At 43.7% G+C, this 26,931-nt stretch overlaps 1 protein-coding gene across 2 annotated transcripts in view; it reads right to left on the reverse strand.

The window, feature by feature from the left end:
* The window catches only part of XYLB (xylulokinase), a 60,262-nt gene continuing 33,331 nt past the window's right edge, over positions 1-26,931 (reverse strand). Inside the window, exons 16-19 of one of the 2 annotated variants that reach the window (XM_060638267.3) lie at positions 14,040-14,098; positions 12,467-12,554; positions 9,415-9,509; positions 1-5,312 (exon numbers count right to left, since the gene is read on the reverse strand). In XM_060638267.3, coding sequence (XP_060494250.1) covers positions 5,184-5,312; positions 9,415-9,509; positions 12,467-12,554; positions 14,040-14,098 — 371 coding nt within the window. In that variant the 3' untranslated portion in view covers positions 1-5,183. The remainder of the gene's footprint in view (positions 5,313-9,414; positions 9,510-12,466; positions 12,555-14,039; positions 14,099-26,931) is intronic. The other variant, XM_060638269.3, reaches the window with a different exon arrangement.

Genomic DNA, 26,931 nt, shown 5'->3' on the forward strand with positions numbered 1-26,931 from the left:
TATTCTCTATTATTTATTATTATTCCTTATTAGGTGCAAAGTTCAATATATATTCAGAAGATATATAGATTGTTGGAATCTATAGGTGAAATCAAAGAAAATCATTTAACGTTGACAAAAGAAATAGCTGAGGCTGTAACATTCATAACATACCTTCATTGTGAACTGTGGCCTTTAGCATTATAGTGCCCTTCTTTGTCTAATTTTCTCCTGGCTTCTACTTTTGTCAAATAGCAATATTGCAATCTTGCTTTTTATGATTTGTATCTGCCTGGTATATTTTTGCCCAGCTCTCTAATTTTTAGCCTTTGTGGACCAATTGTTTTAAGTGTGTCTCTTGTAAATAAGATAATATGATGTTGGTTTGTGAGCTAATCTGAAACTTTTTGAAAAAAGTGAGGCCTCAAGTTTAAATAGACTTTTGAGCAAGAGAAAGCATGAACAAGGGAGAGGGGCAGAGAGAGAGGAAGAGAGAATCCCAAGCAGGCTCCACACTGTCAGCACAGAGCCCTACTCGGGGCCTGAACCCACAAACCATGAGATCATGACCTGAGCCAAACTCGAGTTGGATGCTTAACTGACTGAGCCACCCAGGTGCTCCCCAACCTGAACTTTTCTCAAAGTTTTTATTTAAATGTGTTAACATACAGTGTAATATTAATTTCAGGTGTACAATATAGTGTTCAACACTTCCATACATCACCCAGTGCTCATCACAACTGCACTCCTTAATCCCCATCACCGACTTCACCCATCTCCCCATCCAACTCCCCTCTGGTAACCTCATTTATTCTCTATAGTATTTCTTGGTTTACCTCTTTTTTTCCCTTTGCCCATTTTTGAACTTTTAATAGATGAGTTGAGTCCTTTACTAATTTGACTCTATGCTTGTTATACTACTGTGTGTATATACTATATTCACCATATGTTTTTCACTATGTGATTTATTGTTTTTACTATTGTTTCTTCGGACATTGAGGGAGATTTCTATTTTTATTTTGGTGATTATCTTCATAATACACTATTACCTTTATATAATTTTTAGTCTTTTTCTTACTTAAGTCCCAACTATTTGCTTTGTCAACTTTAAATGATACTTTGCCTTGTACGTTGCCTTTGCAACACAGACGTCTTTGTATTGTCCTTTCTCCCTTCTTTTTCATTTATTTCATTGTTGTTTTTTTTTTTAACGTTTATTTATTTTTGAGACAGAGAGAGACAGAGCATGAACAGGGGGAGGGGCAGAGAGAGAGGGAGACACAGAATCTGAAACAGGCTCCAGGATCTGAGCTGTCAGCACAGAGCCCGACGCGGGGCTCAAACTCACGGACAGTGAGATCATGACCTGAGCTGAAGTCGGACGCTTAACCGACCAAGCCACCCAGGCGCCCCTATTTCATTGTTATTTCTACCTTGTCAAAGCATATACCACTTGATACTATTCTTCTACCCTTATCTCCACTTTTATTTTGGTCTTAGATCTGAAACTAAAGACACTCAAGGCTCACCATCAGTCATTTTGCTGAAGTCCCCCAATCATCTCGTAGTTGGTTGAAGCATGTCTTTTAGTAAGGTCCTTCAGGGTTACAAGTACACTATTTCTTGAGCTCTCACATGATTCTAACTTCGATATATCCTTGATACTTAAAGGACAGCTTAGCTTGATACAAAACACTTATTCTTAGTTCAGTTTTTTTCTTTAAACTTCTTGAAAATGTTGCTCCCCTGTACTTTCTTTTTTTGAGAAATCTGATGCCAACCTGACCTTTCCTTTGTAAGAAACTAGCTCTTTTGGACTAGATGGGTTTTTTCCTCACCTTCAAAGTGTAGCAGTTTGCTAGGATATGTCTCAGTTGATCATTCTGGGTCAATTTTCCATGTAACAAAAAGGGGCCCTTTCAAGATAAAGATTCACATCTTTTGCTTTTCAGAAACTTCCAGGGGCAGTTTAAGTATTAGCCAATTCCACTATCTTGAGAAACTTAACAGAAGACCATGGGGAAAGGAAGGGGAAAAAATAGTTACAGAGAGGGAGGGAGGCAAACCATAAGAGACTCCTAAATATAGAGAACAAACTGAGGGTTGATGGGGGGGGGGTTGGGGGAGAGGGGAAAGCGGGCGATCACACTGAGGAGGGCACTCACTGGGATGAGCACTGGGTATTGTATGGAAGTGATGAACCATGGGAATCTACCCCAAAACCAAGAGCGCCTTGTACACACTGTATGTTAGCCAATTTGACAATAAATTATACTAAAAAATAATCAAAAAATTAAAAAAAAAAAAAAAACCAATTCCACTGTCTTCTCTTTTGGTAGCTTCCAGAAGCTCCCATTTTACCTGTTACTTTACTGATCCTTTTCCTTCTGGACTTTGTCAGCTCTTCCTCTCTATCCTTTGCTGTCTTAGCTTTCATCATTCCTATCTTCTATATCTTGAAGACATCTCGACTTTTATTTGAATATGTTGTAATTTAGTCTTCATTCCTATGATGCTTTTTTGTTCAAATCCTTTCCCAAGCTTGATCAGTTCTCTCTTCACACACATGCCTGTTGAACCTTCATTTTCATTCCGAGTTTTAAATGCTCTGACCTGTGATATTCTTTCACATCTGCACTTGCACTGAAACTTCTTTTAAAGCTCACACCGGAGGGTTGTTACAATTTACCGTATTTGTCCTTTACTCTCTTTCGTTCTCTTTATTTTGGAGTATTTCATCAGCTTGAAAAATCGATTCTCACTTTGTTTTCTTCCTACATATGTCTATGTGGTAAGTTCCCTTTTCTATTTATGTTGACATGCTTGCAATGACAGACAACTCTATGGGGGCAGAGGTAAAATGGGAAATGGGTTGACCGCCTTTCTCTGTTTCTTGGTCTAAGAGAGCCTTTTTCTGTTGGTCAATGTTGTAAAATTTCTTTAATAAGTCAAGTGTAGGTAGCAGGGGTTGGGAAGTTGCCCGTTTTCCTTTGAATCGACTTGCTGTTGACAGGCTGTCACCCTCAGCTTTCTGCTTTCTTCTTCCTCTCATCCACCAAGCCTGCTAAGGACACCACTTCCTTTTGAGATGACTTCATCTCTCTCAGAAATGCTGCCGGCCCCATTCATTTTGCAAACCTCTTCCTTTTGACTCCCCCCTATCTACTGCTCTAACCCACCGGGTCTCAGACCTGCTCTGCAGCCTTTTTCCACTCTGGGTGAGACCACAAGGAGCCTGGTTTCACTGAAGTCCCAATTTAGGTGAGGGCCTGCAGCAGAGGTAATCTCTGGGGGATTCTGTAGAAGCAGATCACAGAGGATTTTCTATGTAGGCTCTTGTCATAATTTGAGCAAGGTATAAAGGGGTCCAAGGTAAAACAGGGGGGATGGAGAGAAAGGAACTGCTTTAGGAGTTACCAGAGGAATAACCAAACTCACCTGTGACTCATCTGACGTGGGAAAGAGAGAGGATATCTGCATTTGGGGGTTGGGTTCCTGAATGCATGGATGCATGGTGATTCCAATTCACTGAAACAGCAACATGAGAGGAGGAGGTTGGGGGAAGGGCAAGGGAAGATAAGTGGAGTCTGAAGTACCCCTGTGAGAATGCTGGTAGACTCCAAGGAGAGTTCTGGATGGAAACATAGATCTGGAGGTTCCTGGTATGGAAACAGTGGTTGAAACCCAAGAATAGATGAAATCATCTAACCAGAGGACAGAATGGGTGAGAAAAAAGGATGAGGACAGAGATTTGGGGCCCAGCAGGAATTAAGGGGTAAACAGAGCAGAAGTATCAGTAAGGAAAGAAGGAATGAAACATCAGGGAAGCAGAAGAGCTGGAGAGAATGGCTAACAACAGAAGGCAAGGACAGAAATAATTACCCCAATGGATTAAAACACATAAAATACGCTAAATGCATCAGATTGACACTGAAAAAAATATCTAGTTGCTGTTAGAGGATGCCTGGGGATTAACCCATTATTTTGAACACTAGTGAACACCGGGAAGAATCTATTTATTCGGCCTCTCCTATATAAACACCACCACTGGGTAACTGGATGGGGAATGTCTCACATAGAAGAATGCCAGGTCATAAATGAAGAAGACTAAGAAAACTGGATCCCTAGTCAGCTGATGGACCTGGGGATGAACATCACGACAGTGAGAGAAAACCAGACATTACGTGCCTCCTGATGGAAGAACACAACACCGTCCTGGTTGTCTGACACAAAAAGGAAAATTGCATCGTGTGTGATCGAGTCTCTTAAGTCAGTGGTTATGAACGAGGGGCAATTTGGCCTCCCCATCCCCACCAGGAGGTATCTGGCCACGTCTGGAGACATTTTGGATTGTCACGACTCGGGGAGAGGGTGACACTGGCATCTGGCAGGTAGACGCCAGTGATACTGCTGCCCCCCACAACCAAAACTTATCCAGTCCCAAATGTCAATAGTACTGAGGGTGAGGAACTCTGTATTGGATCCAACCACCAATCTTCAGGAAATATAGAAGACAGAGAACATGTCAAACGACACCACAGAAATAGAATCAAAAAATCCAGAATTTGAGAAATTCTCCCTGAAGGAAGGGACGGAGGGAGGGAGGTGCTACCCTGTACTACCTGGGAGAGGGGCCCTCCAAGTGGCCTGGTGTGCCAGGGAGTCAGGCAACTGGTGGGGAGAGCTGATGGGAGGGGACAGGAAGCACGGTCATCAGGTGTGTCAAACTCTTTGGGTGGGAGGTAGTGAGTTTCAGCAGGTGGGCACGGGGAGGAAGAAGAGCTCACGTAGGATGAGGGGCAGATGCTGGAAGGACAGAAGGGAGAAACCTTGACGGAGGAGTAAGCATGGGGAAGACAAGAAAGGAAGAAACTAGGAGGCCATTCAGACACTGAAAGAAGGGAGTCAGGGCTGGGGGGGTGGTGAAATGGGATAGCGGGGTCATGGTATGGGGCGGGGGTGGCTGTGGGTTGCAGTTTGGGGAGGAGTGGCCAAAGAGTCCGAGTTGGAGAAGGGGGTGCTGGGGTCAAGGGATGAGGGATGGCTTTGTTTCCCCCATTCTGCTGATTTAAGTCCCTGTACATAAAAGTCCCTTGGGTTTAGGTGGTCCGGGGCCGGACTGGAGCAGTGCAAGGTGGGCAGGCACAGTCACTTAGAACAAGGAGGAGGATCCCTGCTGTCCAGGAGCACGTCTCGAGGCGGGATCAGTGAGTCTGGGCAGGCAGGGTTAACAGGGGTGCCTGGGCCTGAGGAATTCTCTCAGGAGGCCCCTGGGTCGGCGACAGGATTCTCTGCTCAAGCTTGGCGTATCGTGGAAGGAGGGCCTCGTAGACCTGGAGGGGCAGAAAGAGCTGGTTAGACTGGGGAGGGGGAGGTGCCTCTTACATCTCTCTGCAACTTACAGTTTTAAAACTTAATACCCCATTTACTTGTAATTGAGGCTTCTGTGCAGGGCAAAAGAAAGGAAGCATCAATTCGCAAAAGAGGAAAAAGCTAGTAGTACTCAAACCTGCAGCCTAAGGTTTTTTAAAAAGGCAAATTAGGACGAACAAACAATTTCCGTTACCAGGTTTACAACATTTTTTAAAATTCCAGGTCCCTGGTAATGCTGTCTCGGGGTCTCTTCCCAGAGCTGGTGAAGTCGGTCGTGCAGCCCTTCCGGAAACCAACTTGACCGCACGCTGGTATCAAAGGGCATAAAAATGCCCACAGCCTTTGACCCAGTTACTCTACTTCTGCAAAGTTCTCCTAAGGAAATCCTACGTGTGGGGGGCCAGGCCTACTGAGGGTCTTCTTAGACACCACTAAACGGCCAGTCCCCTAAGAATACCACAGGCCACACGCTGGCCCTCAAAAGGATACACTGGAGAAACGTACCTGTCGGCACAGTGGCTGCAGGTGGACCTCTTCAGCGAAAGACCATGCAGCGGTCCTTACAGCAGTCTGCACAAGTGTCCAGGAAAGGGTCTCCCTGCCGTCTCTCCTCCCTGACCCCCATGTTACAGCTCAGGCGCGAGGAGATGGAACCCACACCATACAGGTGCACGAACCACCCTGGCTCTGGAACCTCCTACCACAGGAGTATCTCTTTGAACAACTCCATAGGCAAGAGACATGCCCCTGAGAAGTCACTGTACTGAGGGAAGCCCTACGAACGACTTCCCGTCAGGTGTATATGGTTTTCCCACTCCAGGTGCAGTGCCTTAATTGAAGGTCACTTTTAACATAAGCAATGTGTGGCCTAGTAATGCTGTTGACATTCCATTTTTATTGTCTCAAAGGAAACAGAGGTAGAAAGTCAACCCAAGTTCAAACTTTCATGCAGAATAGAAGGTTTTGTTAACCTTTTACTCACATAATTGCAATTATAATAATTGAAAACCTAGAAGCAACTGTTCTAAGACATATTAAATGCTCAAGTAAATTACTGGGGGGCACCGGGGTGGCTCAGGAGGTTCAGTGTCCGACTCTTGATTTCAGCTCAGGTCAGGCTCTCACAGTTGGAGCCCCTTGTGGGTTCTGTGCTGATAGCACGGAGCCTACTTGGGATTCTCTATCTCCCTCTCACTCTCTGCCCCTCCCCTCTGTGTGTTTTCTCTCTCAAAATAAATAACCTTAAAAGAAACTATCGGTTCAATAGCCACATAGAATATCATGCAGTCATTAACAATAATGTGTATGCTCCGTTTTTTTGTTTTTGTTTTTTTTTTACATTATTTTTGTGAGAGAGAGAGAGAGACAGAGACAGAGCACGAGTGGGGGAGGGCAGAGAGAGAGGGAGACAGAATCCGAAGCAGGCTCCAGGCTCTAAGCTGTCAGCACAGAGCCTGACGCGGGGCTTGAACCCACAAACAGCGAGATCACGACCTGAGCCAAAGTCGGACACTTAACGGACTGAGCCACCCAGGTGCCCTGTTTTAAGGCATGCTCAGTTTTAAGAATACAAACACACTCATGTTGTGCTGTAGTGTTTTTTTTTTTTAAGTGGGCTACAAAATTACATATACAGTATGCTGTGTAATAAACCAAAACCAAAAGCCAACACGGGAAAAAGAGCCAGAAACACAACCCCACATTCTTAACCTTCATTCCTTTTTTTTTTTAAGCTGTTTTCACCCGTGGCTCTTTAAGCCTCGCCTGAGAAGGGCAGGTGCATTTCAGGTGAGCACATGTTGTCTTCCAGACAAGCGACACTTACGACCAAGGGACCCAGAGTTTCTTGAGACTCACAAGCACCACCACTGGCTTATGCCAACCACACCTCTTGGCCTAATTAGCTCCAAAGTCCGGTATTTTAGTAATTGATTATGCAACCACGGCCCACTCTCGGTGCTTCGGGAGCAGCTCTGTGAAGTTGACAGAGAACTCAAGGGGAGCTTCGATCTCCTCTCGGAAGAGGAAACTGCAATATCCAGCCGAGCCGAGAGAAAATAGTTACAGTTTTGTGTTTCCACTGGAGCACAACCAACTAGGTGCCATAGAGCACCTCCCGCTCCCAACGAGTTTACTAACCGGTCCTCAAATAGGTCATGACACCAACAATCACGGACTGTTGCTGCTTGCGACACCTGGTGTTATGAAGGATTCTGAGGTTACACTTGGGTGTAAGAGTAAAGGGTTCCTTGGGCACCCGGGTGGCTCAGTCAGTTACGCATCTGACTTCGGCTCAGGTCGTGATCTCGCGGTTCATGAGTTTGAGCCCCGAGTCGGGCTCTGTGCTGGCAGCTCAGGGCCTGGAGCCTGCTTCGGATTCTGTGTCTCCCTCTCTCTCTGCCCCTCCCCTGCTTGCATACTCTGTCTGACATTGCTGAACCACTAAATCAACCCTGGCAACTACCTTCAGACTTCTTGTTATATAATCAAGCCATTATAGTCAAGGACCCTTTTTAAGCCTCACAATTAGTAGGTTAAAAGTAGGCAACCCAGGGGTGCCTGGATGGCTCAGTTGGTTGAGCCTCCAGCTGTTGATTTCGGATCAGGTCACGATCCCAGGGTCCTGGGATTGAGCCCCTCATCAGCCTTCACACTCAGCTTAAGGTTCTCTCTCTTTCCCTAAAATAATAATAATAATAAAAAGTAGGGAGGACAGATATTGTCCCCACTCCACAGACGAAGAAACAGGTTCAGAGATGAGAAGTGCCGTTCAAGGTTACATGGTGAGGGGAATTCAGGATAAGAATCAGAACCCAAAGGCCCTTTATATCAGTTTAGGGTCTTTCTATTACACTGAGCTGGCTCTTAAAGGTAAGGGCACACAACGTAAGGACAAAGTAATAGAAGCGTGGGCACATCTATATGTGTGGGTTCTCTGTCACCTGTAAACTGTGAGCTTCTGCTCCCAGATATGTTGGGAGACAATTCTCCATGGTGTTTCTATATGTCTGGAGACAGCTTTTCTTTCTTTCTTTTTAAAACATTTTTTTTAAATGTTTACTTTTGACAGAGAGAAAGAGACAGAGCATGAGTGGGGGAGGGGCAGAGAGAGAGAGAGAGAGAGAGAGAGAGAGAGAGAGACACAGAATCTGAAGGGGGCTCCAGGCTCCAAGCTGCCAGCACAGAGCCCGACGTGGGGCCCGAACTCACGGACTGCGAGATCATGACCTGAGCCGAAGCCAGACGCTCAACCGACTGAGCCACCCAGGCGCCCCAAGGAGACAGCTTTTTTTGCAGACTACCTTTTTGTTATTTACACAGCAAACAGCCTTGGAAGACAGAGACAGAGCCACCCTCTAGAGAAGAGGGAAAACTTACTTGCTGACCAGGATAGTACAGATAATGTCTCCCTTGGGGTCAAAGGTTGGGCAGATAGGCTTTCAGCTCCTTTATAACTTGCGAGTTTCCTAACCTTGGGGTCACTCGGTTGTGACACAGACACAGCATGTGCTCTGGATGCTCCTGAGCCCACCCCACATCATCCCATGGCACTTCAGGGCCAAGGAAATCTGATGCAAGCAAGAAGCTCACGCTGCCTGCTAGATGAGAAATAACGCCCCGTCTGCGCGGCCCTGCTCCTAGGCTGCAGGAACCTTCTGCAAGCAGGAACACAGGTGTCACGGATGGCCTGGCATACCACACAGACTGCCCTTCAGGAATGAAGAACTTATTCTCCCAGCCCTCAGCTGACAGTCCCCACTGGGGTTTGCTTTGGCTACAGAGAGCTGCCTTACCCCATCCTGGGGTGGCTTGCATGCAGAGATCGATCAACATGAGGTATAAAGGCCCGGCCCCCTCACCCCAACTGGGTTAAACTCCAAAGAGTAATCTCAGCTTCAGAGATTAGTGGTTAAGTTTTTGGGGAGTCAAAAGTTATATGTGCATTTTCATCTCTGCCAGAGGACTGGCGCCCCTCAACCTGTGTTGTTCAGGACTAACTGGATTAACTAGAGTTGGTTTTCACGACGCAAAGGCTCTGACCAAATTCTGATGGTGTCTCACCTGAGAAGCTCCTGGGGTTGGGGTAGCAGCTAATCTGGGAGGTGGGGCTAACTTCACAACCTCTGAAAAGGGCACGTCTGTTCCAGCTGCAAGGCCTAGAAGAAAAGCTCATTTCACATCAGTGCATGTTGCAAATGAAGACATTAACTGAAAATAACATTTTATCTCTGGGGTGATACAATATTTTAAAACTGGATTATGGTGATGGTAGCACAACTCAATCAACTGACTAAAAAATCACTGAGCTGTGCACTTAAAGTTGGGTGACTTTCATGTCATATAAATTGTGCTTCAACAAAACTGTTTTAAAAAAAGGGAGAAGAGATGTGCTTAGGTGGCTCAGTTGGTTAAGCGTCCAACTTCGGGCTCAGGTCAGGATCTCACGGTTCGTGAGTTCAAGCCCCGTGTCAGGCTCTGTGCTGACAGCTTGGAGCCTGGAGCCTGCTTCAGATTCTGTGTCTCCGTCTCTCTCTGCCCCTCCCCTGCTCGTGCTCTGTCTCTGTCTCTCTCAAAAATAAACATTAAAAAAAATAAAAAATAAAAAATAAATAAATAAATAAATAAATAAATAAATAAATAAATACAATACAATACAATACAATACAATAAAATAAAATGAGATAAGGGAAGGGGTGCCTGGGTGGCTCAGTCGGTTAAGCCTCCAAATTCAGCTCAGGTCATGAGTGCGTGCTTTGTGAGTTTGAGCTCTGTGTCAGGCTCTGTGCTGACAACTCAGAGCGTGGAGCCTGCTTTGGATTCTGTGTCTCCCTCTCTCTGTGTCCCTCCCCTGCTTGACTCTGTCTCTCTCTCTCTCAAAAATAAATAAACATTTAAAAGAGAGAGAGAGAGAGAGAGAGAGAGAGGGAGAGGGGAAATTTCACATGCAGACCTCTCCCCAACAGGCCCTAGTTTGTCTTGTTCACTGTGACAGCATGTGTCACAGCAGGGCAGCTAACACCTGGCACCTGACAGAAGAGGAGGGCTTGCCTGCCCCTCCTCTCTCACAAGCCTCCACTCTCATGACTCACCGCATTGAAGCCATCCCAGGCTTCTTACAATTCTTCCTGCTTCAGAGCCTTTACTTTCACCTTTCATGTAAGGTGTTCCTATCTCCTCTCTTTATGGACCTATGCCCTTCTCCTCAGATAAGCTGCAGCTAAAAATGTCACCTGTTTGGAGGCTCCCTGACCCTCCACCCCTAAGTACCATCTGCTGTCCACGGAGCACTTCTTACCATTTCTGGCTACAGATTCAAGGTCCCTCCTTTGCTGAGCCCAAGCTCTGCGAGGCCAGGGACTGGGTCTCCACAAGAGCCCTGGTGCCTAGCACACACCTGCATACCCGAAGCACTCAATAAATGCTCACCAAGTAAATGAGTGCAGGCCTGGAAAAGAGGAAAGGCTGCCATAGGTGGACAAGAAAAGTGAGGACTTTCTAGGCAATTTAAGAAGTAGAATCAGATTGACAGGGAAACTCAGGACCACCATAAGTGAGGGAGGGTCCAGTGAAGACATGTGGCCCAGTTTCCAACCAGATGCTGGGATATCCCAGCTCAGAGCTGCAGGGGAACGGGGAATGGGATGAGTGGTGGGGAGGCCAGCACGGAGACCAATCAAAAGACACTGGTCCCCTCTCCACTCACCCAGAGACTGGCTATGTGTGAGGTTCATCCTGGATGCAGCTGGGGAAAATAGACATGAAGTGGCTGATACACGTCAGGGTGAGGGCTGGTATGCTAGGACTTAGCTCAGGCTCTGGTTTTGGAGGGTAGAGTGGGGCAGTACCCCAGGTGACCTCTGGCAACAAAATAGGCAAAGAAAAGGAAAAATAAGAAACGAAGTAGGCAGCTCCTTTCCTGCTTCAGCAGCAGAAGGAGCAGGAAGTAGGCCCCAGGCTTCTCATGGGCAACACTAAATGCCGAAAGATTATGGAACAGTATTTTCAAGACGCTAAGGAGAAGTATTTTGAAGTTGGGGTCCTTTGCCTAGCCAAGGTAGCATTCTTTTGGAGAGGGAAAAAAAGTCCATGCTGGACATGTAAGGCTTCCAAAATGATCACCTACTGAATTTCTTCTTAAACTTATCTAGGTTGTATATTCCAACAAAACTATCAAAGAAGAGAAAAAGAAGAAAGAAACTACAGGGAATTCAAAGAGAGAGAAAGAGAAGTTCATAGGGAGGTGCAAATAAAAGCCAACATGAAAAGAAGTTTAATTAATAAAATAACCTGGAAATAAACTGCCCAGTGATCTTGACACAGGAGGTGGTATGATGTGGGCTGAGGTGGGCAGGGTGGAGAGGGAAGGGAGAAAGGAGTAAGTAGTTAATTATTAAGAGAAGGATCTAGTCCCTGATTAATTCTCGGTGTTGACAGAAAAAAGTAAGTTTAAATAGGTGTGTTAAAAAGTTCAGAGTAAATGCCCGAAGAATGGAACCGCTAGAGGGAAGAGAGCCCTTGAGGTAAATGGAGCTGGAAGAGCAGTCCGAGCAGGCAGAGGACAGGACAAACTGACTAAATGGGGCCACTGTGGGCATGGACTGCTCCCACAAGAACCCGCCTAGATGAGGGAGATTCTTTCATTATCCTGAGTTTCAGAGAGGCCGCCATCGCATAGATGGTCCCCTGTGGAGCTGTCCAGGGTACTGGACTTCTTGGCTCTGAATTTCATCTTTGTCTCCACTTCCTGCATTTGCTGAAAATAATGGCTCTGGACTTCATCCACCTCTCCTGCCCACCAGCCGTCTAGACCCCTGCCCATGCGCCCTCAAGCACGTCCTGTGTCCTTTCCCAATGTCCCTGTGCTGAACCCGACTGTGACCAAGCCTCGTTCAGTTAGGAACCTACTTTTCTTTCCCTGTTTTTTTTAAGAATGGAATAAAGGAACAAAAGGTTTGGGTTGGTTCTCACCTGCTAGGAGGGAGAAAAATGAAACTAAAGCTCAAGACTCTAATGTCCTTAAGACTGGGATTGCCCATCACCCCTTTCTATCCTCCTCAGCCCAGCCAGTGCCCCAACTCTTCCAGAAGCCTCTGTTCCCCATCCATCGACCTACCATGGAAAGCTCGGTACGCAGAGCCCACACAGGCAGAGTTGGCAGTGTCTATGACATACACTGGGGCGCCAAACACATCCGCAAGTACCTGGAAATGACAGAGGTTCTTAATGTCGTAAGTTGTTTCTCAGAAGGAATACAAACACTTTGGTATGCATTTTGCCTTATTTTTTTCCTTCCTTCCTTCCTTCCTTCCTTCCTTCCTTCCTTCCTTCCTTCCTTCCTTTTTAATTTTTGACAGAGAGAGAGAGAGAGAGAGAGAGATTGATGGAACATGAACAGGAGAGGGGCAGAAGACACAGAATCAAAAGCAGGCTCCAGGTTCTGAGCTGTCTGCACAGGGCCCAAGGCGGGGCTCAAACTCACAAACCACAAGATCATGACCTTAGCCAAACTTAGATGCTTAACCAAGGAATCACGCAGGCGCCACCCCCCTTTTAAAGTTTATTTACTTGAGAGCGAGCACAAGCGAGGGAGGGGCAGAGAGAGGGAGATCCAATATCCAAAGCCACCCAGGCACCCCACTGACATGCATTTTCTAGGCTCTCTTTCCTCATGTGTCTTCAGATGCCTTCCAGTCCACCTCTACTGCCTTAAAGAAGTATAGTTGGCCATACCACCCTGGTAATAATAGAGTCAGGATGACCTGGGGGGACATCTCTAGTGGAGGGCCACAGCTCTCCAGGTTGTCCCTGCACTATTTAACCATTTTATCAAAGACAAGAAGGAAGATTTAGGAAGTATGCTTAGCCAATGGCCAAGGTGGAGATGGCTGGGTATCAGACTAATATCAACAAGCCCAAACAAACCCAAACTAACAAAGGCATGTTTTATAGGGAAAAGGGTAAAATTTCCCATTTAGGTCCCAAAAATAAATTTTATAAATTTAAAATGGAGGACCTATACCAAGAGGAGTTCACATGGAAAAGACTTGGGAGTCTTAGTTGACCAGAGATGATATAGTGAATGCCACTGATGCCCCATCTGGATCCCGTTACTGGACTGGTGTGCATCCTTCCCCCAGATGCTGTGAGTATCAGCTGCTAATGACTCACAGCTGCCCCTCCTCAAAGGAATTGTTCTCAGCTGAACAGAGGCTGCCCCTCCTAGGAGGGTTGTTCTCACCTCTCTCCAGGGTAGCCACTTGGTCCCTTACCCAAGGTGGAACCATGTCTGCCATACAGATCATGTTTCAGATCTTTCCTATGGGATAGAGCTAGAGCCAAAACCAGATTCTTGCTTATCTTTTCCGCCTGCCCTACCTGCACCCCTCACTCTCTTTCTTCTGGGAGCACCTTCTCAACAACCCCCTTCGAATTCCCATTTCAGGCTCTTCTTCAAGAGAACCTTACCTAAGACAGGTATCTTGCAAGTCAATAGTTGATACAGCCTCAGGCTATATCAAAAAATGCTCAACGTCCCAGTAAGATACTGACAGCCTTATGATGTGGTAGCCTGATGGTCAGACATTTGCAAGAGTGGGAAGAGGAAGTCCTTACTAGACCAGTGTCTGGGTCTTAGAAATAACTGACATGGAAGAGGCCCTTCTGTTTAGCCTGCTATCAGCACATACCTGTAAGATGTCTCTGTTGTGAGATGCCCCTCCAGTGGCCAAAATCTTTGTCTTGGGCACTGCAAGGAAAAAGAAAAACCTGAATGGATGCAACAATCTCCCCAAGGCAAAAAATATTGTTTTCCAGAGTTCTTTAGCCAAGAAGGGCTTGTGTTGGGCCAATGCCTCTTGTTCATCACACAGGACTCAAGGAGAGATCCAAAGCTGGCTCTGTCCATGCAGGTTTGTCACAACTAAACTTTTTTTCCCTTAATTTTTAGAGAGAGAGACAGAGAGAGAGAGAGAGAAAGAGAGAGAGAGAGAGAGAGAGAGAGAGAGAGAATCCTAAGTAGGCTCCATGCTCAGCATGGAGCCCAACTTGGGGCTCAATCCCATGATCCAGGGATCATGACATGAGCCAAAATCAAGAGTCAGACGCTAAACTGACTGAGCCACCCAGGTGCCCCGCAGGTTTGTCAGAAGCAATTTGCTTGTCAGGCTGCTGTCCCACTGACCTCTGTCTTCATTTTTTATCATTAAAGAACAGAATCTCTCAACAAACCAGGAAGAGAAGGGAACATACTTAAATTAATAAAGGCCAGATATCCAAAATTTACAACAAACATCACTCTTAACAAAACAGAAGTATCTTCTTTAAGACTGCTGTGTCTCTCAGACCCCCAAAAATGGATTCCAAATGACCCCTGCCTCCAGATATTTTTACTGTCATGTCATTCCCTCTCACATTCAGTAAGGCTGACTCATGTGGCCAGTGGGATATTGTGTAAAATGTGGAGTGTGAGTTCCAAGTCTAGGTCATAAAGGACACTGAGGCTTCTATTATAGATCACTCTTGGATCCCTCGCTTTGGGTGCTACTAATTGCCATGTCATGAAGACATTCAAGCAGTCCCCTGGAGATGTCTACAGGGTGAGGAATTGCAGCTTCCTGTCAATAACAATGTGAGCTGGCCACCTGGAAAGGAGATCCTACTCATTCAAGCCTTCAGATGACTACTTCAGATGACTACTGCAGTCGAGCCTTCAGACGACTGCAGCCCCAGATGACATACTGACTTCAACCTTATAAGAGACCTCAGCCAGAACTACTAAATTATGCTAATCCCAAATTCTTGACCCACAGAAACCATGCAAGATAATAAATGCTCATTGTTTTTTGAAGCTGCTAAGTCTTTTAAAAAATATTTTCTTTAATGTTTATTTATTTTTGACAGAGAGAGAGCGAGTGAGCAGGGGAGGGGTAGAGAGGGAAACAGAGGATCCGAAGCAGGCTCTGAGCTGACAGCAGAGAGCCTGATGTGGGGCTTGAGCTCACAAACTATGAGATCATGACCTGAGCCAAAGTCAGACGCTCAACTGACTGAGCCACCCAGGCGCCCCTAAGTTTCTAAGTCTTGAGGTAATTTGTTACACAGCAATAGATAACTAATAGTAGGAACAAAACAAAGACTCATACTATCTAGTACACTGTTACATAGTACTAGTTATGTTAGCCATACCTATAAGATAAATAAATAAATAAATAAATAAATATTTAAGGATTGAAAAAAACAGAAAAAAAACTACCATTATTTACAGACAATAAACTATCTAATTGGAAGAATTTTAAATAAGCAAACCAATTAAAGTGTAATAAGGCTGCCATATACAATAATCAATGGCATTTTTAGCAATAATCAATTAGTAAATGTGATAGAAAATAAATTACCATTCACATTGGCAACCAGAAATGTAATCTAGTGAGGATATACTTTAGCAAAAAATTCAAAAGTCTCTATGAGGAAAGAAATTGAAACTGTTATTAAAGTACAAAAAGGAGGGGTGCCTGGGGGGCTCAGTGGGTTAAGCCTCCAACTTCAGCTCAGGTCACGATCTCACAGTTTGTGAGTTCGAGCCTGATGTCAGACTGTGCTGACAGCTGGGAGCCTGAAGCATGCTTCGGATTCTACGTCTCCCTCTCTCTGCCCCGCCCCTGCTCATGCTTTTTCTCTCTCTCTCAAAAATTAATAAACATTAAAAAAAAAAATAAAGTACAAAAGGGAATATCTAAGTAAATTAAAAGATATTCCATGGTCTTGGATGGGTTTGAATTAATATCATAGAAGTGTTATTTTTTTTTTTGCAAATTAATCTATAAATTCATTGCATCCTAAATAAAAATTCCAATTGGACTTTTCTTAATTTTTGTTATTTATTTTTGAGAGAGACAGACAAAACACGAGCAGGGGAGGGGCAGAGAGAAGGGAGACACAGAACCTGAAGCAGGCTCTAGGCTCTGAGCTGTCAGCACAGAGCCCGACGTCAGGCCCAAACCTACGAACTGTGAGATCATGACCTGAGCTGACGTTGGTTGCTTAACCAACTGAGCCACCCAAGCACCCCTTATTTTCTGTTTTTATAAAAAAGATTTTTCTCTACTATATTTTTTACTTCTTTGTAAATTTTTAAATTCTATTTTTACCTTCATCATTTCATTTTATTCTATTTTATTGTATTTTTTTAAACTTTCAAAAGCTTTCTCCCCCTCCCCCGTTTTTCCTTTTCTTATCTTTCCCTTTTTTCTCTAATCTATCAAGCTTTAAACAACCAGACCAAAACACACCTAGGATCTAGCATCCTTTATTAGTTTTTTATATGTTTTTTTAATTTTTAATTTTTTTTCTTTATTAATTCCTTTTTTTCCTTCAAAATGATGAAACAGAGGAATTAACCCGAAAAGAAAAAACAGGACAAAATGACAGCCAGGGACTTAACACAGATACAAGCAAGAAGCCTGAACCAGAATTTAGAATCACAATAATAAGAATAGTAGCTGGGGTTGAAAAAAGCATCGAGTCCCTTTCTGGGGAGATAAAAGGAGTAAACTCTAGTCAGGATGAAATTAAAAATGCTATAACTAAGATGAAATCTCAGATCGATGCCATGGCGGCAAGGATGGAAGAAGCAGAGCAATGAATCAGCAATATAGAAGACAAACTTATGAAGAATAATGAAGCAGAAAAAAAGAGGGAAAGTGAGGCAAAAGAGCACGATATAAGAATTAGTGAACTCAGTGACTCATTAAAAAGGAATAATATCTGACTCATAGGGGTCCCAGAAGATGAAGAAAGAGAAAAAGGGGTAGAAGGTTTATGTGAGCAAACCATAGTGGAAAACTTTCCAATCTGGGTAAACACACAGACATCAAAATCCAGGAAGCACAGAGAACTCCCATTAGATTCAACAAAATCCAACCATCAACAAGGCATATCATAGTCTAACTCACAAAATACTTAGGCAAGGAAAGAATCATGAAAGCAGAAAGAGAAAAAAGTCCTTAATCTACAAGGGAAGACAGATCAGGTTCGCAGCAGACCTATCCACAGCAACTTGGCAGACCAGAAAGGAGTGGCAGGATATATTCAATGTGCTGAATCAGAAAAATATGGAACCAAGAATTCTTTTTAAAATGATTTTTTTAACGTTTATTCATTTTTGAGAGATGGAGAGAGACAGAGCATGAGGAGGGATGGGAGGGATGGAACCCAGAGATGGGAGGTCAGAGAGAGAGGGAGACACAGAATCCAAATCAGGCTCCAGGCTCTGCACTGTCAGCACAGAGCCCAATGCGAGGCTGGAACCCACAGACAATGAGATCACGACCTGAGCTGAAGTTGGACACTCAACCAACTGAGCCACCCAGATGCCCCTGCAACCAAGAATTCTTTATACAGCAAGGCTGTCATTCAAAATAGAAGGAGAGATAAAAAGTCTCCCAGACAAACAAGAACTAAAGGAGTTGTGACCATTAAAACAGCCCTGCAAGAAATGTTAAGGGGGACTCTCTGAGGGGAGAAAAGATGAAAAGAAAAAAAAAAAAGAACAAAAGCAACAAAGGCTAGAAAGGACCAGAGAACACCACCAGAAACTCCAACTCTACAGGCAACATAATGGCAATAAATTCATATCTTTCAGTACTCACTCTAAATTTCAGTGGACTAAGCACTCCAATCAGAAGACACAGGGTAACGGAATGGATAAGAAAACAAGATCCATCTATATGTTATTTACAAGAGACCCATTTTAGACCTAAAGACACCTTCAGATTGAAAGTAAGGGAACGGAGAACCATATACCATGCTAATGGTCACCAAAAGAAAGCCAGAGTAGCCATACTTATATCAGACAACCTAGATTTTAAAGTAAAGACTGTAACAAAAGATGAAGAAGGGCATTATATCATAATTAAGGGGTCTATCCACCAAGAAGATCTAACAATTGTAAACAAAGATGTTACAAATATGGGAGTACCCAAATATATAAATCAATTAATCGCAAACCTACAGAAACTCATTGATAATAATACCATAATAGTAGGGGACTTTAACACTCCACTTACAACAATGGACAGATCACCTAAACAGAAAATCAACAAGGAAACAATGGCTTTGAATGACACACTGGACCAGATGGACTTAACAGATATATTCAGAACATTTCATCCTATAGCAGCAGAATACAAATTCTTCTTGAGTGCACAAGGAACATTCTCCAGAATGGATCACATACTGGGACACAAATCAACCCTCAAAAAGATCAAGATCATATCGTGCATATTTTCAGACCACAATACTATGAAACTCAAAATCAACCACAAGAAAAAACTTGTTAAGACAACAAATACTTGGAGACTAAAGAATATCCTACTAAAGAATGAATGGGTTAACCAGGAAGTTAAAGAAGAAATTAAAAAGTAATGGAAGCCGGGGCGCCTGGGTGGCTCAGTCGGTTAAGCGTCCGACTTCAGCTCAGGTCACGATCTCATGGTCCATGAGTTCGAGCTCCGCGTCGGGCTCTGGGCTGATGGCTCAGAGCCTGGAGCCTGCTTCCGATTCTGTTTCCCTCTCTCTCTGCCCTTCCCCCATTCATGCTCTGTCTCTCTCTGTCTCAAAAATAAATAAAAAACGTTAAAAAAAATTAAAAAAAAAACTGTTAAAAAATAATAAAAGAAAGTAATGGAAGCCAATGAAAATGATAACACCACAACCCAAAACCTCTGGGATGCAGCAAAGGCGGTCATAAGAGTAAAGTATATAGCAATCCAGACCTTCCTAAAGAAGGAAGAAAGGTCTCAGATGCACAACCTAACCATACACCTGAAAGAGCTGGAAAAAGAACAGCAAATAAAACCCAAAACTAGCAGAAGACAGTAAATAATAAGGATTAGAGCAGAAATCAATGCTATCGAAACCCAAAAAACAGTAGAACAGAACAATGAAACCAGCTTCAAAGAACCATGTTTAAAAGAATTAACAAGATTGATAAACCCCTAGCCAGTTTGATCAAAAAGAAAAGAAAAAAAAAAAAAGGACCCAAATAAATAAAATCATGAATGAAAGAGGAGAGATCACAACCAACACTTCAGAGATACAAACAATAATAAGAGAATATTATCAGCATTATACGCCAATAAAATGGGCAAGCTGGAAGAAATTGACAAATTCCTGGAAACATATAAACTACCAAAACTGAAACAAGAAGAAATAGAAAATTTGAAGACCCATAACCAGTAAAGAAATTGAATTAGTAATCAAAAACCTCCCAAAAAAAACAAGAGTCCAGGGACAGATGGCTTTCCAGGGGAATTCTACCAAACATTTAAAGAAGAGTTAACACCTATTCTTTTGAAGCTGTTCCAAAAAATAGAAATGGAAGGAAAACTCCCAAACTCATTCTATGAAGCCAGCATTACCTTTTTTCCAAAACCAAAAACCCCACTAAAAAGGAGAACTACAGACCAACTTCCCTGATGAACATGGATGCAAAAATCCTCAACAAGATACTAGCCAACCAGATCTAAAAATACATTAAAAGAATTATTCACCACGATCAAGTGGGATTTATTCCTGGGCTGCAGGGGTGGTTCAATACCTGCAAATCAATCATCGTGATACATCACACTAATAAAAGAAAGCATAAGAACCACATGATCCTCTCGATAGATGCAGAGAAAGCATTTGACAAAATACAGCATCCTTTCTTGATAAAAACCCTCAAGACAGTAAGGATAGAAGGATCATACTTCAAGATCTTAAAAGTCATATGAAAGACCTACCACGAATATCATCCTCAATGGGGACAAACTGAGAGCTTTCCATCTAAGGTCAGGAACATGACAGGGATGTCCACTCTCGCCACTGTTATTCAACATAGTACTTAAGTCCTAGCCTCAGCGATCAGACAACACAAAGTAATAAAAGGCATCCAAATCGGCAAGAAGGAAGTCAAACTTTCACTCTTTGCAGATGACATGATACTCTATATGGAAAACCCAAAAGATTCCACCAAAAAACTGCTAGAACTGGTCCATGAATTCAGCAAAGTTGCAGGATATACAGTGAATGCACAGAAATTGGTTGCATTTGTATATGCCAATAATGAAGCAACAGAAAGAGAAATCAAGGAATCGACCCCATTTACAACTGCACCAAAAACCATAAAATACCTAGGAATAAACCTAACCAAGGAGGTGAAAAATCTATACACTGAAAACTATAGAAAGCTTATGAAAGAAATTGAAGAAGACACACACAAAAAAACAGAAAAATGCTCCATGCTCATGGATTGGAAGAATAAATATTGTTAAAATGTTGATACTACCCAAAGCAATCTACATATTCAATGCAATCCCTATCAAAATAACACCAGCATTCTTCACAGGGCTAGAACAAACAATCCTAAAATTTGTATGGAACCATTAAAGACGCTGAATAGCCAAAGCAATCCTGAAAAAGAAAATTAAAGCTGGAGGCATCACAATCCCAGACTTCAAGCTGTATTACAAAGCTGTACTCATCAAGACAGTATGGTACTGGCACCAAAACAGACACTCAGATCAACGGAACAGAGAACCTAGAAATGGACCCACAAACATATGGCCAACTAATCTTTGACAAAGCAGGAAAGAACATCCAATGGAATAAAGACAGTCTCTTCAGCAAATGGTGCTGGGAAAACTGGGCAGAGGCGTGAAGAAGAATGAACCTGGACCACTTTCTTACACCATATCCAAAAATAAATTCAAAATGGATGAAAGACCTAAATGTAAGACAGGAAGCCATCAAAATCCTCAAGGAGAAAGAAGGAAAAACCTCTTTGACCTTGGCCGCAGCAACTTCTTACTCAACACATCTCCGGAGGCAAGGGAAACAAAAGCAAAAATGAACTATTGGGACCTCATCAAAATAAAAAGCTTCTGCACAACAAAGGAAACAATCAGCAAAACTGAAAGGCAACCGATGGTATGGGAGAAAATGTTTGCAAACAACATAGCAGATAAAGGGTTAGTATCCAAAATCTATAAAGAACTTACCAAACTCAACACCCAAAAAACAAATAATCCAGTGAAGAAATGGGCAAAAGACAAGAATAGACACTTCTCCAAGGAAGACATCCAGATGGCCAACCGACACATGAAAAAAGGCTCAACCTCACTCATCATCAGGGAAATACAAATCAAAACCACAATGAGATACCACCTCACACCTGTCAGAATGGCTAACATTAACAACTCAGGCAACAACAGACATTGGCAAGAATGCAGAGAAAGAAGATTTCTTTTGCATGGCTGGTAGTAATGCAAACTGGTGCAGCCACTCTGGAAAATAGTGTGGAAAATAGCGGAAAAAACTTAAAAATAGGACTACCTTATGACCCAGCAACTGCACAACTAGGTATTTCTCCAAGGGATACAGGTATGCTGTTTCAAAGGGGTCCATGCACCTTAGTGTTTATAGCAGCGCTATTGACAATAGCCAAAATATGGAAAGAGCCCAAACATCCATAGATGGATGAATGGATAGAGAAGATGTGGTATATATACAATGGAGTATTACTTAGCAATCTAAAAGAATGAAATCTTATCATTTACAACTACGTGGATGGAACTAAAGAGTATTATGCTAAGAGAAATTCGTCAGAGAAATACAGATATTACATGATTTCACTGATATGAGGAATTTAAGATACAGATGAACATAAGGGAAGGGAGCAAAAATAATATAAAAACAAGGAGGGGGACAAAACATAAGAGACTCTTAAATATAGAGAACAAACAGGGTTGCTGGAGGGGTCGTGGGAGGGGGATGGGCTAAATGGGTGATGGGCATTAAGGAGGTCACTTATTAAGGGATGAGCACTGGGTGTTATACATAGGGTATGAATCACTGGAATCTACTCCTGAAGTCATTATTGCACTATATGCTAACTTGGATGTAAATTTAAAAAAACAAATAGGGGCGCCTGGGTGGCTCAGTCGGTTGGGCGTCCGACTTCAGCTCAGGTCACGATTTCGCGGCCCATGGGTTCGAGCCCCGCGTCGGGCTCTGGGCTGATGGCTCAGAGCCTGGAGCCTGCTTCCAATTCTGTGTCTCCCTCTCTCTCTGCCCCTCCCCCGTTCATGCTCTGTCTCTCTCTGTCCCAAAAATAAATAAACGTTAAAAAAAAAAAAAAAAATTTAAAAAAACAAATAAATAAAATGAGGCCACTAGGTTGGGCTCTAATCCAACATGGCTACTGTCCTTATGAGAAGGACACACAAGGGAAAACCATGTCAAGTCACAGGCATCTGTAAGCCGAGGAGAGAGACCTCAGGAAAACCAACCCCGCTGACACCTTGACCTCAGATTTTTAGCCTCCAGGGTTCTGAGAAAATAAATATTTTGTCCAGTCTGTGTTACGCAGCTCTGGACAACTAATACAACTACAAAACCGCAGTACATAATAGTTTGTCCCAAGAACAGACCAATAAGCCAGTGGAGTGGAAAAGGGGGTGTGGAGACAGACCCATGTAGAAAGGTTTCTTTTTTTTTTTTTTTTGGCTGTTTATTTATTTTGAGCGAGTTAGAGAGTACTAGGGGAGAGAGGAGCAGAGAAAGAGGGAGAGAGAATCTTAAGGCTCCATGCTCAGTGCTGAGCCCGATGTGGGGCTTAATCCCACGACTGTGAGATCATGACCTGAGTCGGTATAAGAGTCAGACGTGTAACTGACTGAGCCACGCAGCTGCCCTGAGAGACTCATGTATGTATAAAAACCTGATAAATGATAAAGAGGGCACTACAGATAACACAGGAAAAGAGAACTGAGTCACCATATGAAAAAAAATTAAGCCAGAACCCAATTTACACCATTCATAAAGGTGAACTCCAGATGGATCAGAGTCCTAAATGTGGAAGTTACACTAACAGTACAAAATGTAAAAAAAATAAAATAAAATAAAAAACACTTCTGTGGCAATGGTAAAACGTCTTAAACAATGTCTCAAAAGCATAAAATTTAAGATGAAAAATTGGTGGGTTTCATTTAATCAAAATTTTGTTCAGTTGCCGACACTATAAATAAGGTTAACAGACAAGTGACAGGAGATGTCTGCAACACAGAAAGCAGACAAGGATCTAAGTGTTCGAAGCATCCGACTTTGGCTCAGGTCATGATCTCATAGTTCATGGGTTCGAGCCCTGTGTTGGGCTCTGAGCTGACAGCTCAGAGCCTGGAGCCTGCTTTGGATTTCGTGTCTTCCTCTCTCTGCCTTCCCCTGCTCACGCTCTGTCTCTGTCTCGCAAAATAAATAAATTGTTAAAAAAATTAATTAAAAAAAAAGAATAAGAAGGGAAATACAATACGGGGAAAATGATGAAGGATATAACCAGCCAATTCACAGAGAGAAGAACCAAAGTTACAAAAGCTGTTCAAACTCGTTATTAATGAAAATAAACACAAATTAAACCAACACTGGGATACTAGTTTCCATCCATCAGATTACGAAAGATTCAAAGGTGCTTAATGTCAAGTGTCGGCGGGGATGCACTGAGAGTAGGCCAATGATTTCAGAAATGTGAGACTCAGCCTCTCTGTCTCCCCGCTTCCAATGAGCAGCAGCAGCACCTGACCTCAAGCTAAAGACCTGCCCTCCAGAGGTGGTACCTGCAGAGGGTGCCTGGAGGGCCTGAGGAAAAGCTGAACTTGAGTAACATTGAGCTGCCAGGGCAGACGTGAAAAGGGACAGACACGCACCCATCAGAGAAATACCCTACATTCACCTTCTAAGCAGAATAAAAAATCCTGCTGATTGCGGCATGTGGAGAGCCTTTGTAGAGAGGACTCCAGCTTCTAAGCTTGTACAATGCTTAGAAGATTCAACTTAAATCTGCCTGTGGTCAGGGAGCCTGGGTGGCTCAGTCGGTTAAGTGTTGGACTCTTGGTTTCTGCTCAGGTCACGATCCAGTGGTTTTGTGAGTTCGAGCCCTGCATCGAGCTCTGCACTGACTGTGCAGTCTGCTTGGGATTCTCTCTCTCCCTCTCTCTCTCTGCCCCTCCCCGATTCGCATTGTCTCTGTCTCTCTCAAAATAAATAAATAAAAACTTAAAAAAAAAAATCTGGTGTCTGTTGTCACCCCATCTACTGTCACAGCCTCTCTAGGCTGCCCTCCTGCTGGGGTAGGTGGGGCGTGGGTGGGGGGCACGGGGCTAAGAAGGGATCTTGCACTTGAACAGGAACCCAGGCTTGCTGTCTAGACTGAGACCCAATTACTCATTCAGTACTGTGAACCCACAGCCAAGACAGTTGAGAAAAGTATCCTTTTAGTTATTAATTCTACAAATATTTAGGGAGAGCCCAGTTACCACCGGGGAGTGGTTTAAGAGGTGGGAACAGGTGGTCTAACAAGACAGAGGAGACCTTTCCTCTCAGGGAGCTCACCTTCTAGTTGAGAAAGGACAGACCATAAACAGGTAGATAAATTAGAAAATAGAGCATGATAGTGACAAGTTCTGTGATGAAACAAAGCAAAGCGAAATTAGGGCCAGAGGGCCAACAGCTGGTCCAGTACAGGGTGTCTCAACCTCGGCACAGGTGGCATTCGGACTGGATAATTCTTTGCTGTGGAGGGCTGGCATGTGCACTGTGGAATGGGCGGTGGCACCCCGGCCTCTGCCCACGACAGCAGCACTCCCCGTCTGCGACACCAAAAAGGTCTCCAGATATTGTCAAATACCCTCTGGGGGGCAAAACTGCCTCTGTTGAAAACCACCAGTCAATATGAATTCTAGTAAAAAGAACAGAGAAAATGAAGGGAAAGAAATCATCAGAGAAATAATGTGATAAATTTCCTCAAGCTAGAAAATGTCAGATATATTCTAATGAAATGAGCGCTCACCACAATGAAGGAAGAAGGCTGAGACCTAAACTTTAACTGAGAGATTTCAAAACCCTAAGAAAAGATTCTAGAAGATTCTGCTGAGACAAAAATACCATTCAGATGGGCCTCTCACTGGCAACACTAAAAGTCAGAAGAGGACAAAACATTGTTTTGTTTTGTTTTAAAGTTTATTTATTTTGAGACAATGGGAACTTGGGTGGCTCAGTCAGTTAAGTATTATTTGAGTGTGAAAGCAAAATTGAAGTATTTTCATACAGTCTGAGAGCATCCCCCACACTCCCACATCTACATGAAAGAAGGGTCAAGGATGTCCTGAAGCAAAGATGAAATACAAATACAAAACCGCTTAGATGTGTGATCTAATAAATAGCGGTAATCAAAGAAAGCAACCAAGTGTATAATTTAAGTAATTATTGATGCATAATGCACACTGAACAGTAACATTTCTGGAACTGGAAAATGGGAGGTAAAGACAGGAGAGTAGAGAGGGAACATAATGTCTTTCAATGGAAACCATCACCACTGAGCAGAATATAAATTCTAAACACTGATCAAAAGCAATAAATGTGAGTATCTGTTTTGAGAAATTTTTTAAACGTTTGTTAATTTTTGAGAGAGAAAGAGAGCACGTGTGCAAGCGCACATGATGGGGAGAGAGAGACGGAGACAGAGGATCTGAAGTGGGCCCTGCGCTGACAGCAGCATGCCCCGTGCAGGGCTGGAACTCACAAACTGTGTCATCGTGGTCTGAGCTTAGCCGACTGAGCCACCCAGGCGCCCCCTATGTTGGATTTTAAACGTTGATTACTAGAAAAAGAGGTAGAGCCTATAGGCTCAGGGGCCAACGGTGGAAATGCCTGCAGGGCCAGAAGGGAGTAACCGAGCGCATGAGGCCAGAGTAAGGCAGCACCGGCACCCGCTCGGGCAGAGGTATTTGACTGAATAACTAAACGCTGTGCTAGCCAAACGCAACAGGCTCTAGAAACAAAATCCGTACTCAGGTTGTCACTTTACTACCAACACCTGTTACACAGAAGAGACGAAATGAGGAAGAATCAGCCACGGACATTTACAAGACTGACAGCAGCCCACGGTTCCTAATACTGAACCGGCAAGAGCAAACCTACACCACAGGAGACCAGAGAAGTCGATCGTAGCACAAGCACGTGATGGAATACTCCAGTGCAGTGAGAACGAACGACGAATAGCTACGCTAATTCACACGGATGAATTTATGAAGGTAACAGAGTTACAGAAGCAAGTCCCCTAAGAACACGAGGCACTCCACACCACAGCCGGGGGAGAAAGATGCCTCGTGTTTGTGCAGCCCTTTCTGGTTGCAAGCATGTTCGTTTACGTAATCTTATTTGGAAGGTGCCCAGCAGAGCTCGCAAGACAGGTTTGATAGCTGCTCTTAAGCTTTTGCTAAGAGGATAAGTAACTCTGTGTGGTTTTGCACCAAAAATTCTTTAAAGGCTGGGAATGATGACATTATCCCATCAGCCCTCCGGTGCCCGGAAGGACTTCTCTGCTCTCACGGCCTCTTCGTGCACACTGTTGGGGACAGCCCCCCACAACGTGTCCCCTCCTGATGGCTGGAGGACCCTCCGTGCCAGGCACTGGGTGCCAACCTCAGCACCATCCCCGCCCTGTTCACCGGTCTCTCTTTTCTGGGGATTCTGGAAGCTTTGGAGACC

Source organism: Panthera onca, chromosome C2 (assembly GCF_046562875.1).
Source record: "Panthera onca isolate mPanOnc1 chromosome C2, mPanOnc1 haplotype 2, whole genome shotgun sequence".
Taxonomy (NCBI): Eukaryota; Metazoa; Chordata; class Mammalia; order Carnivora; family Felidae; genus Panthera; species Panthera onca.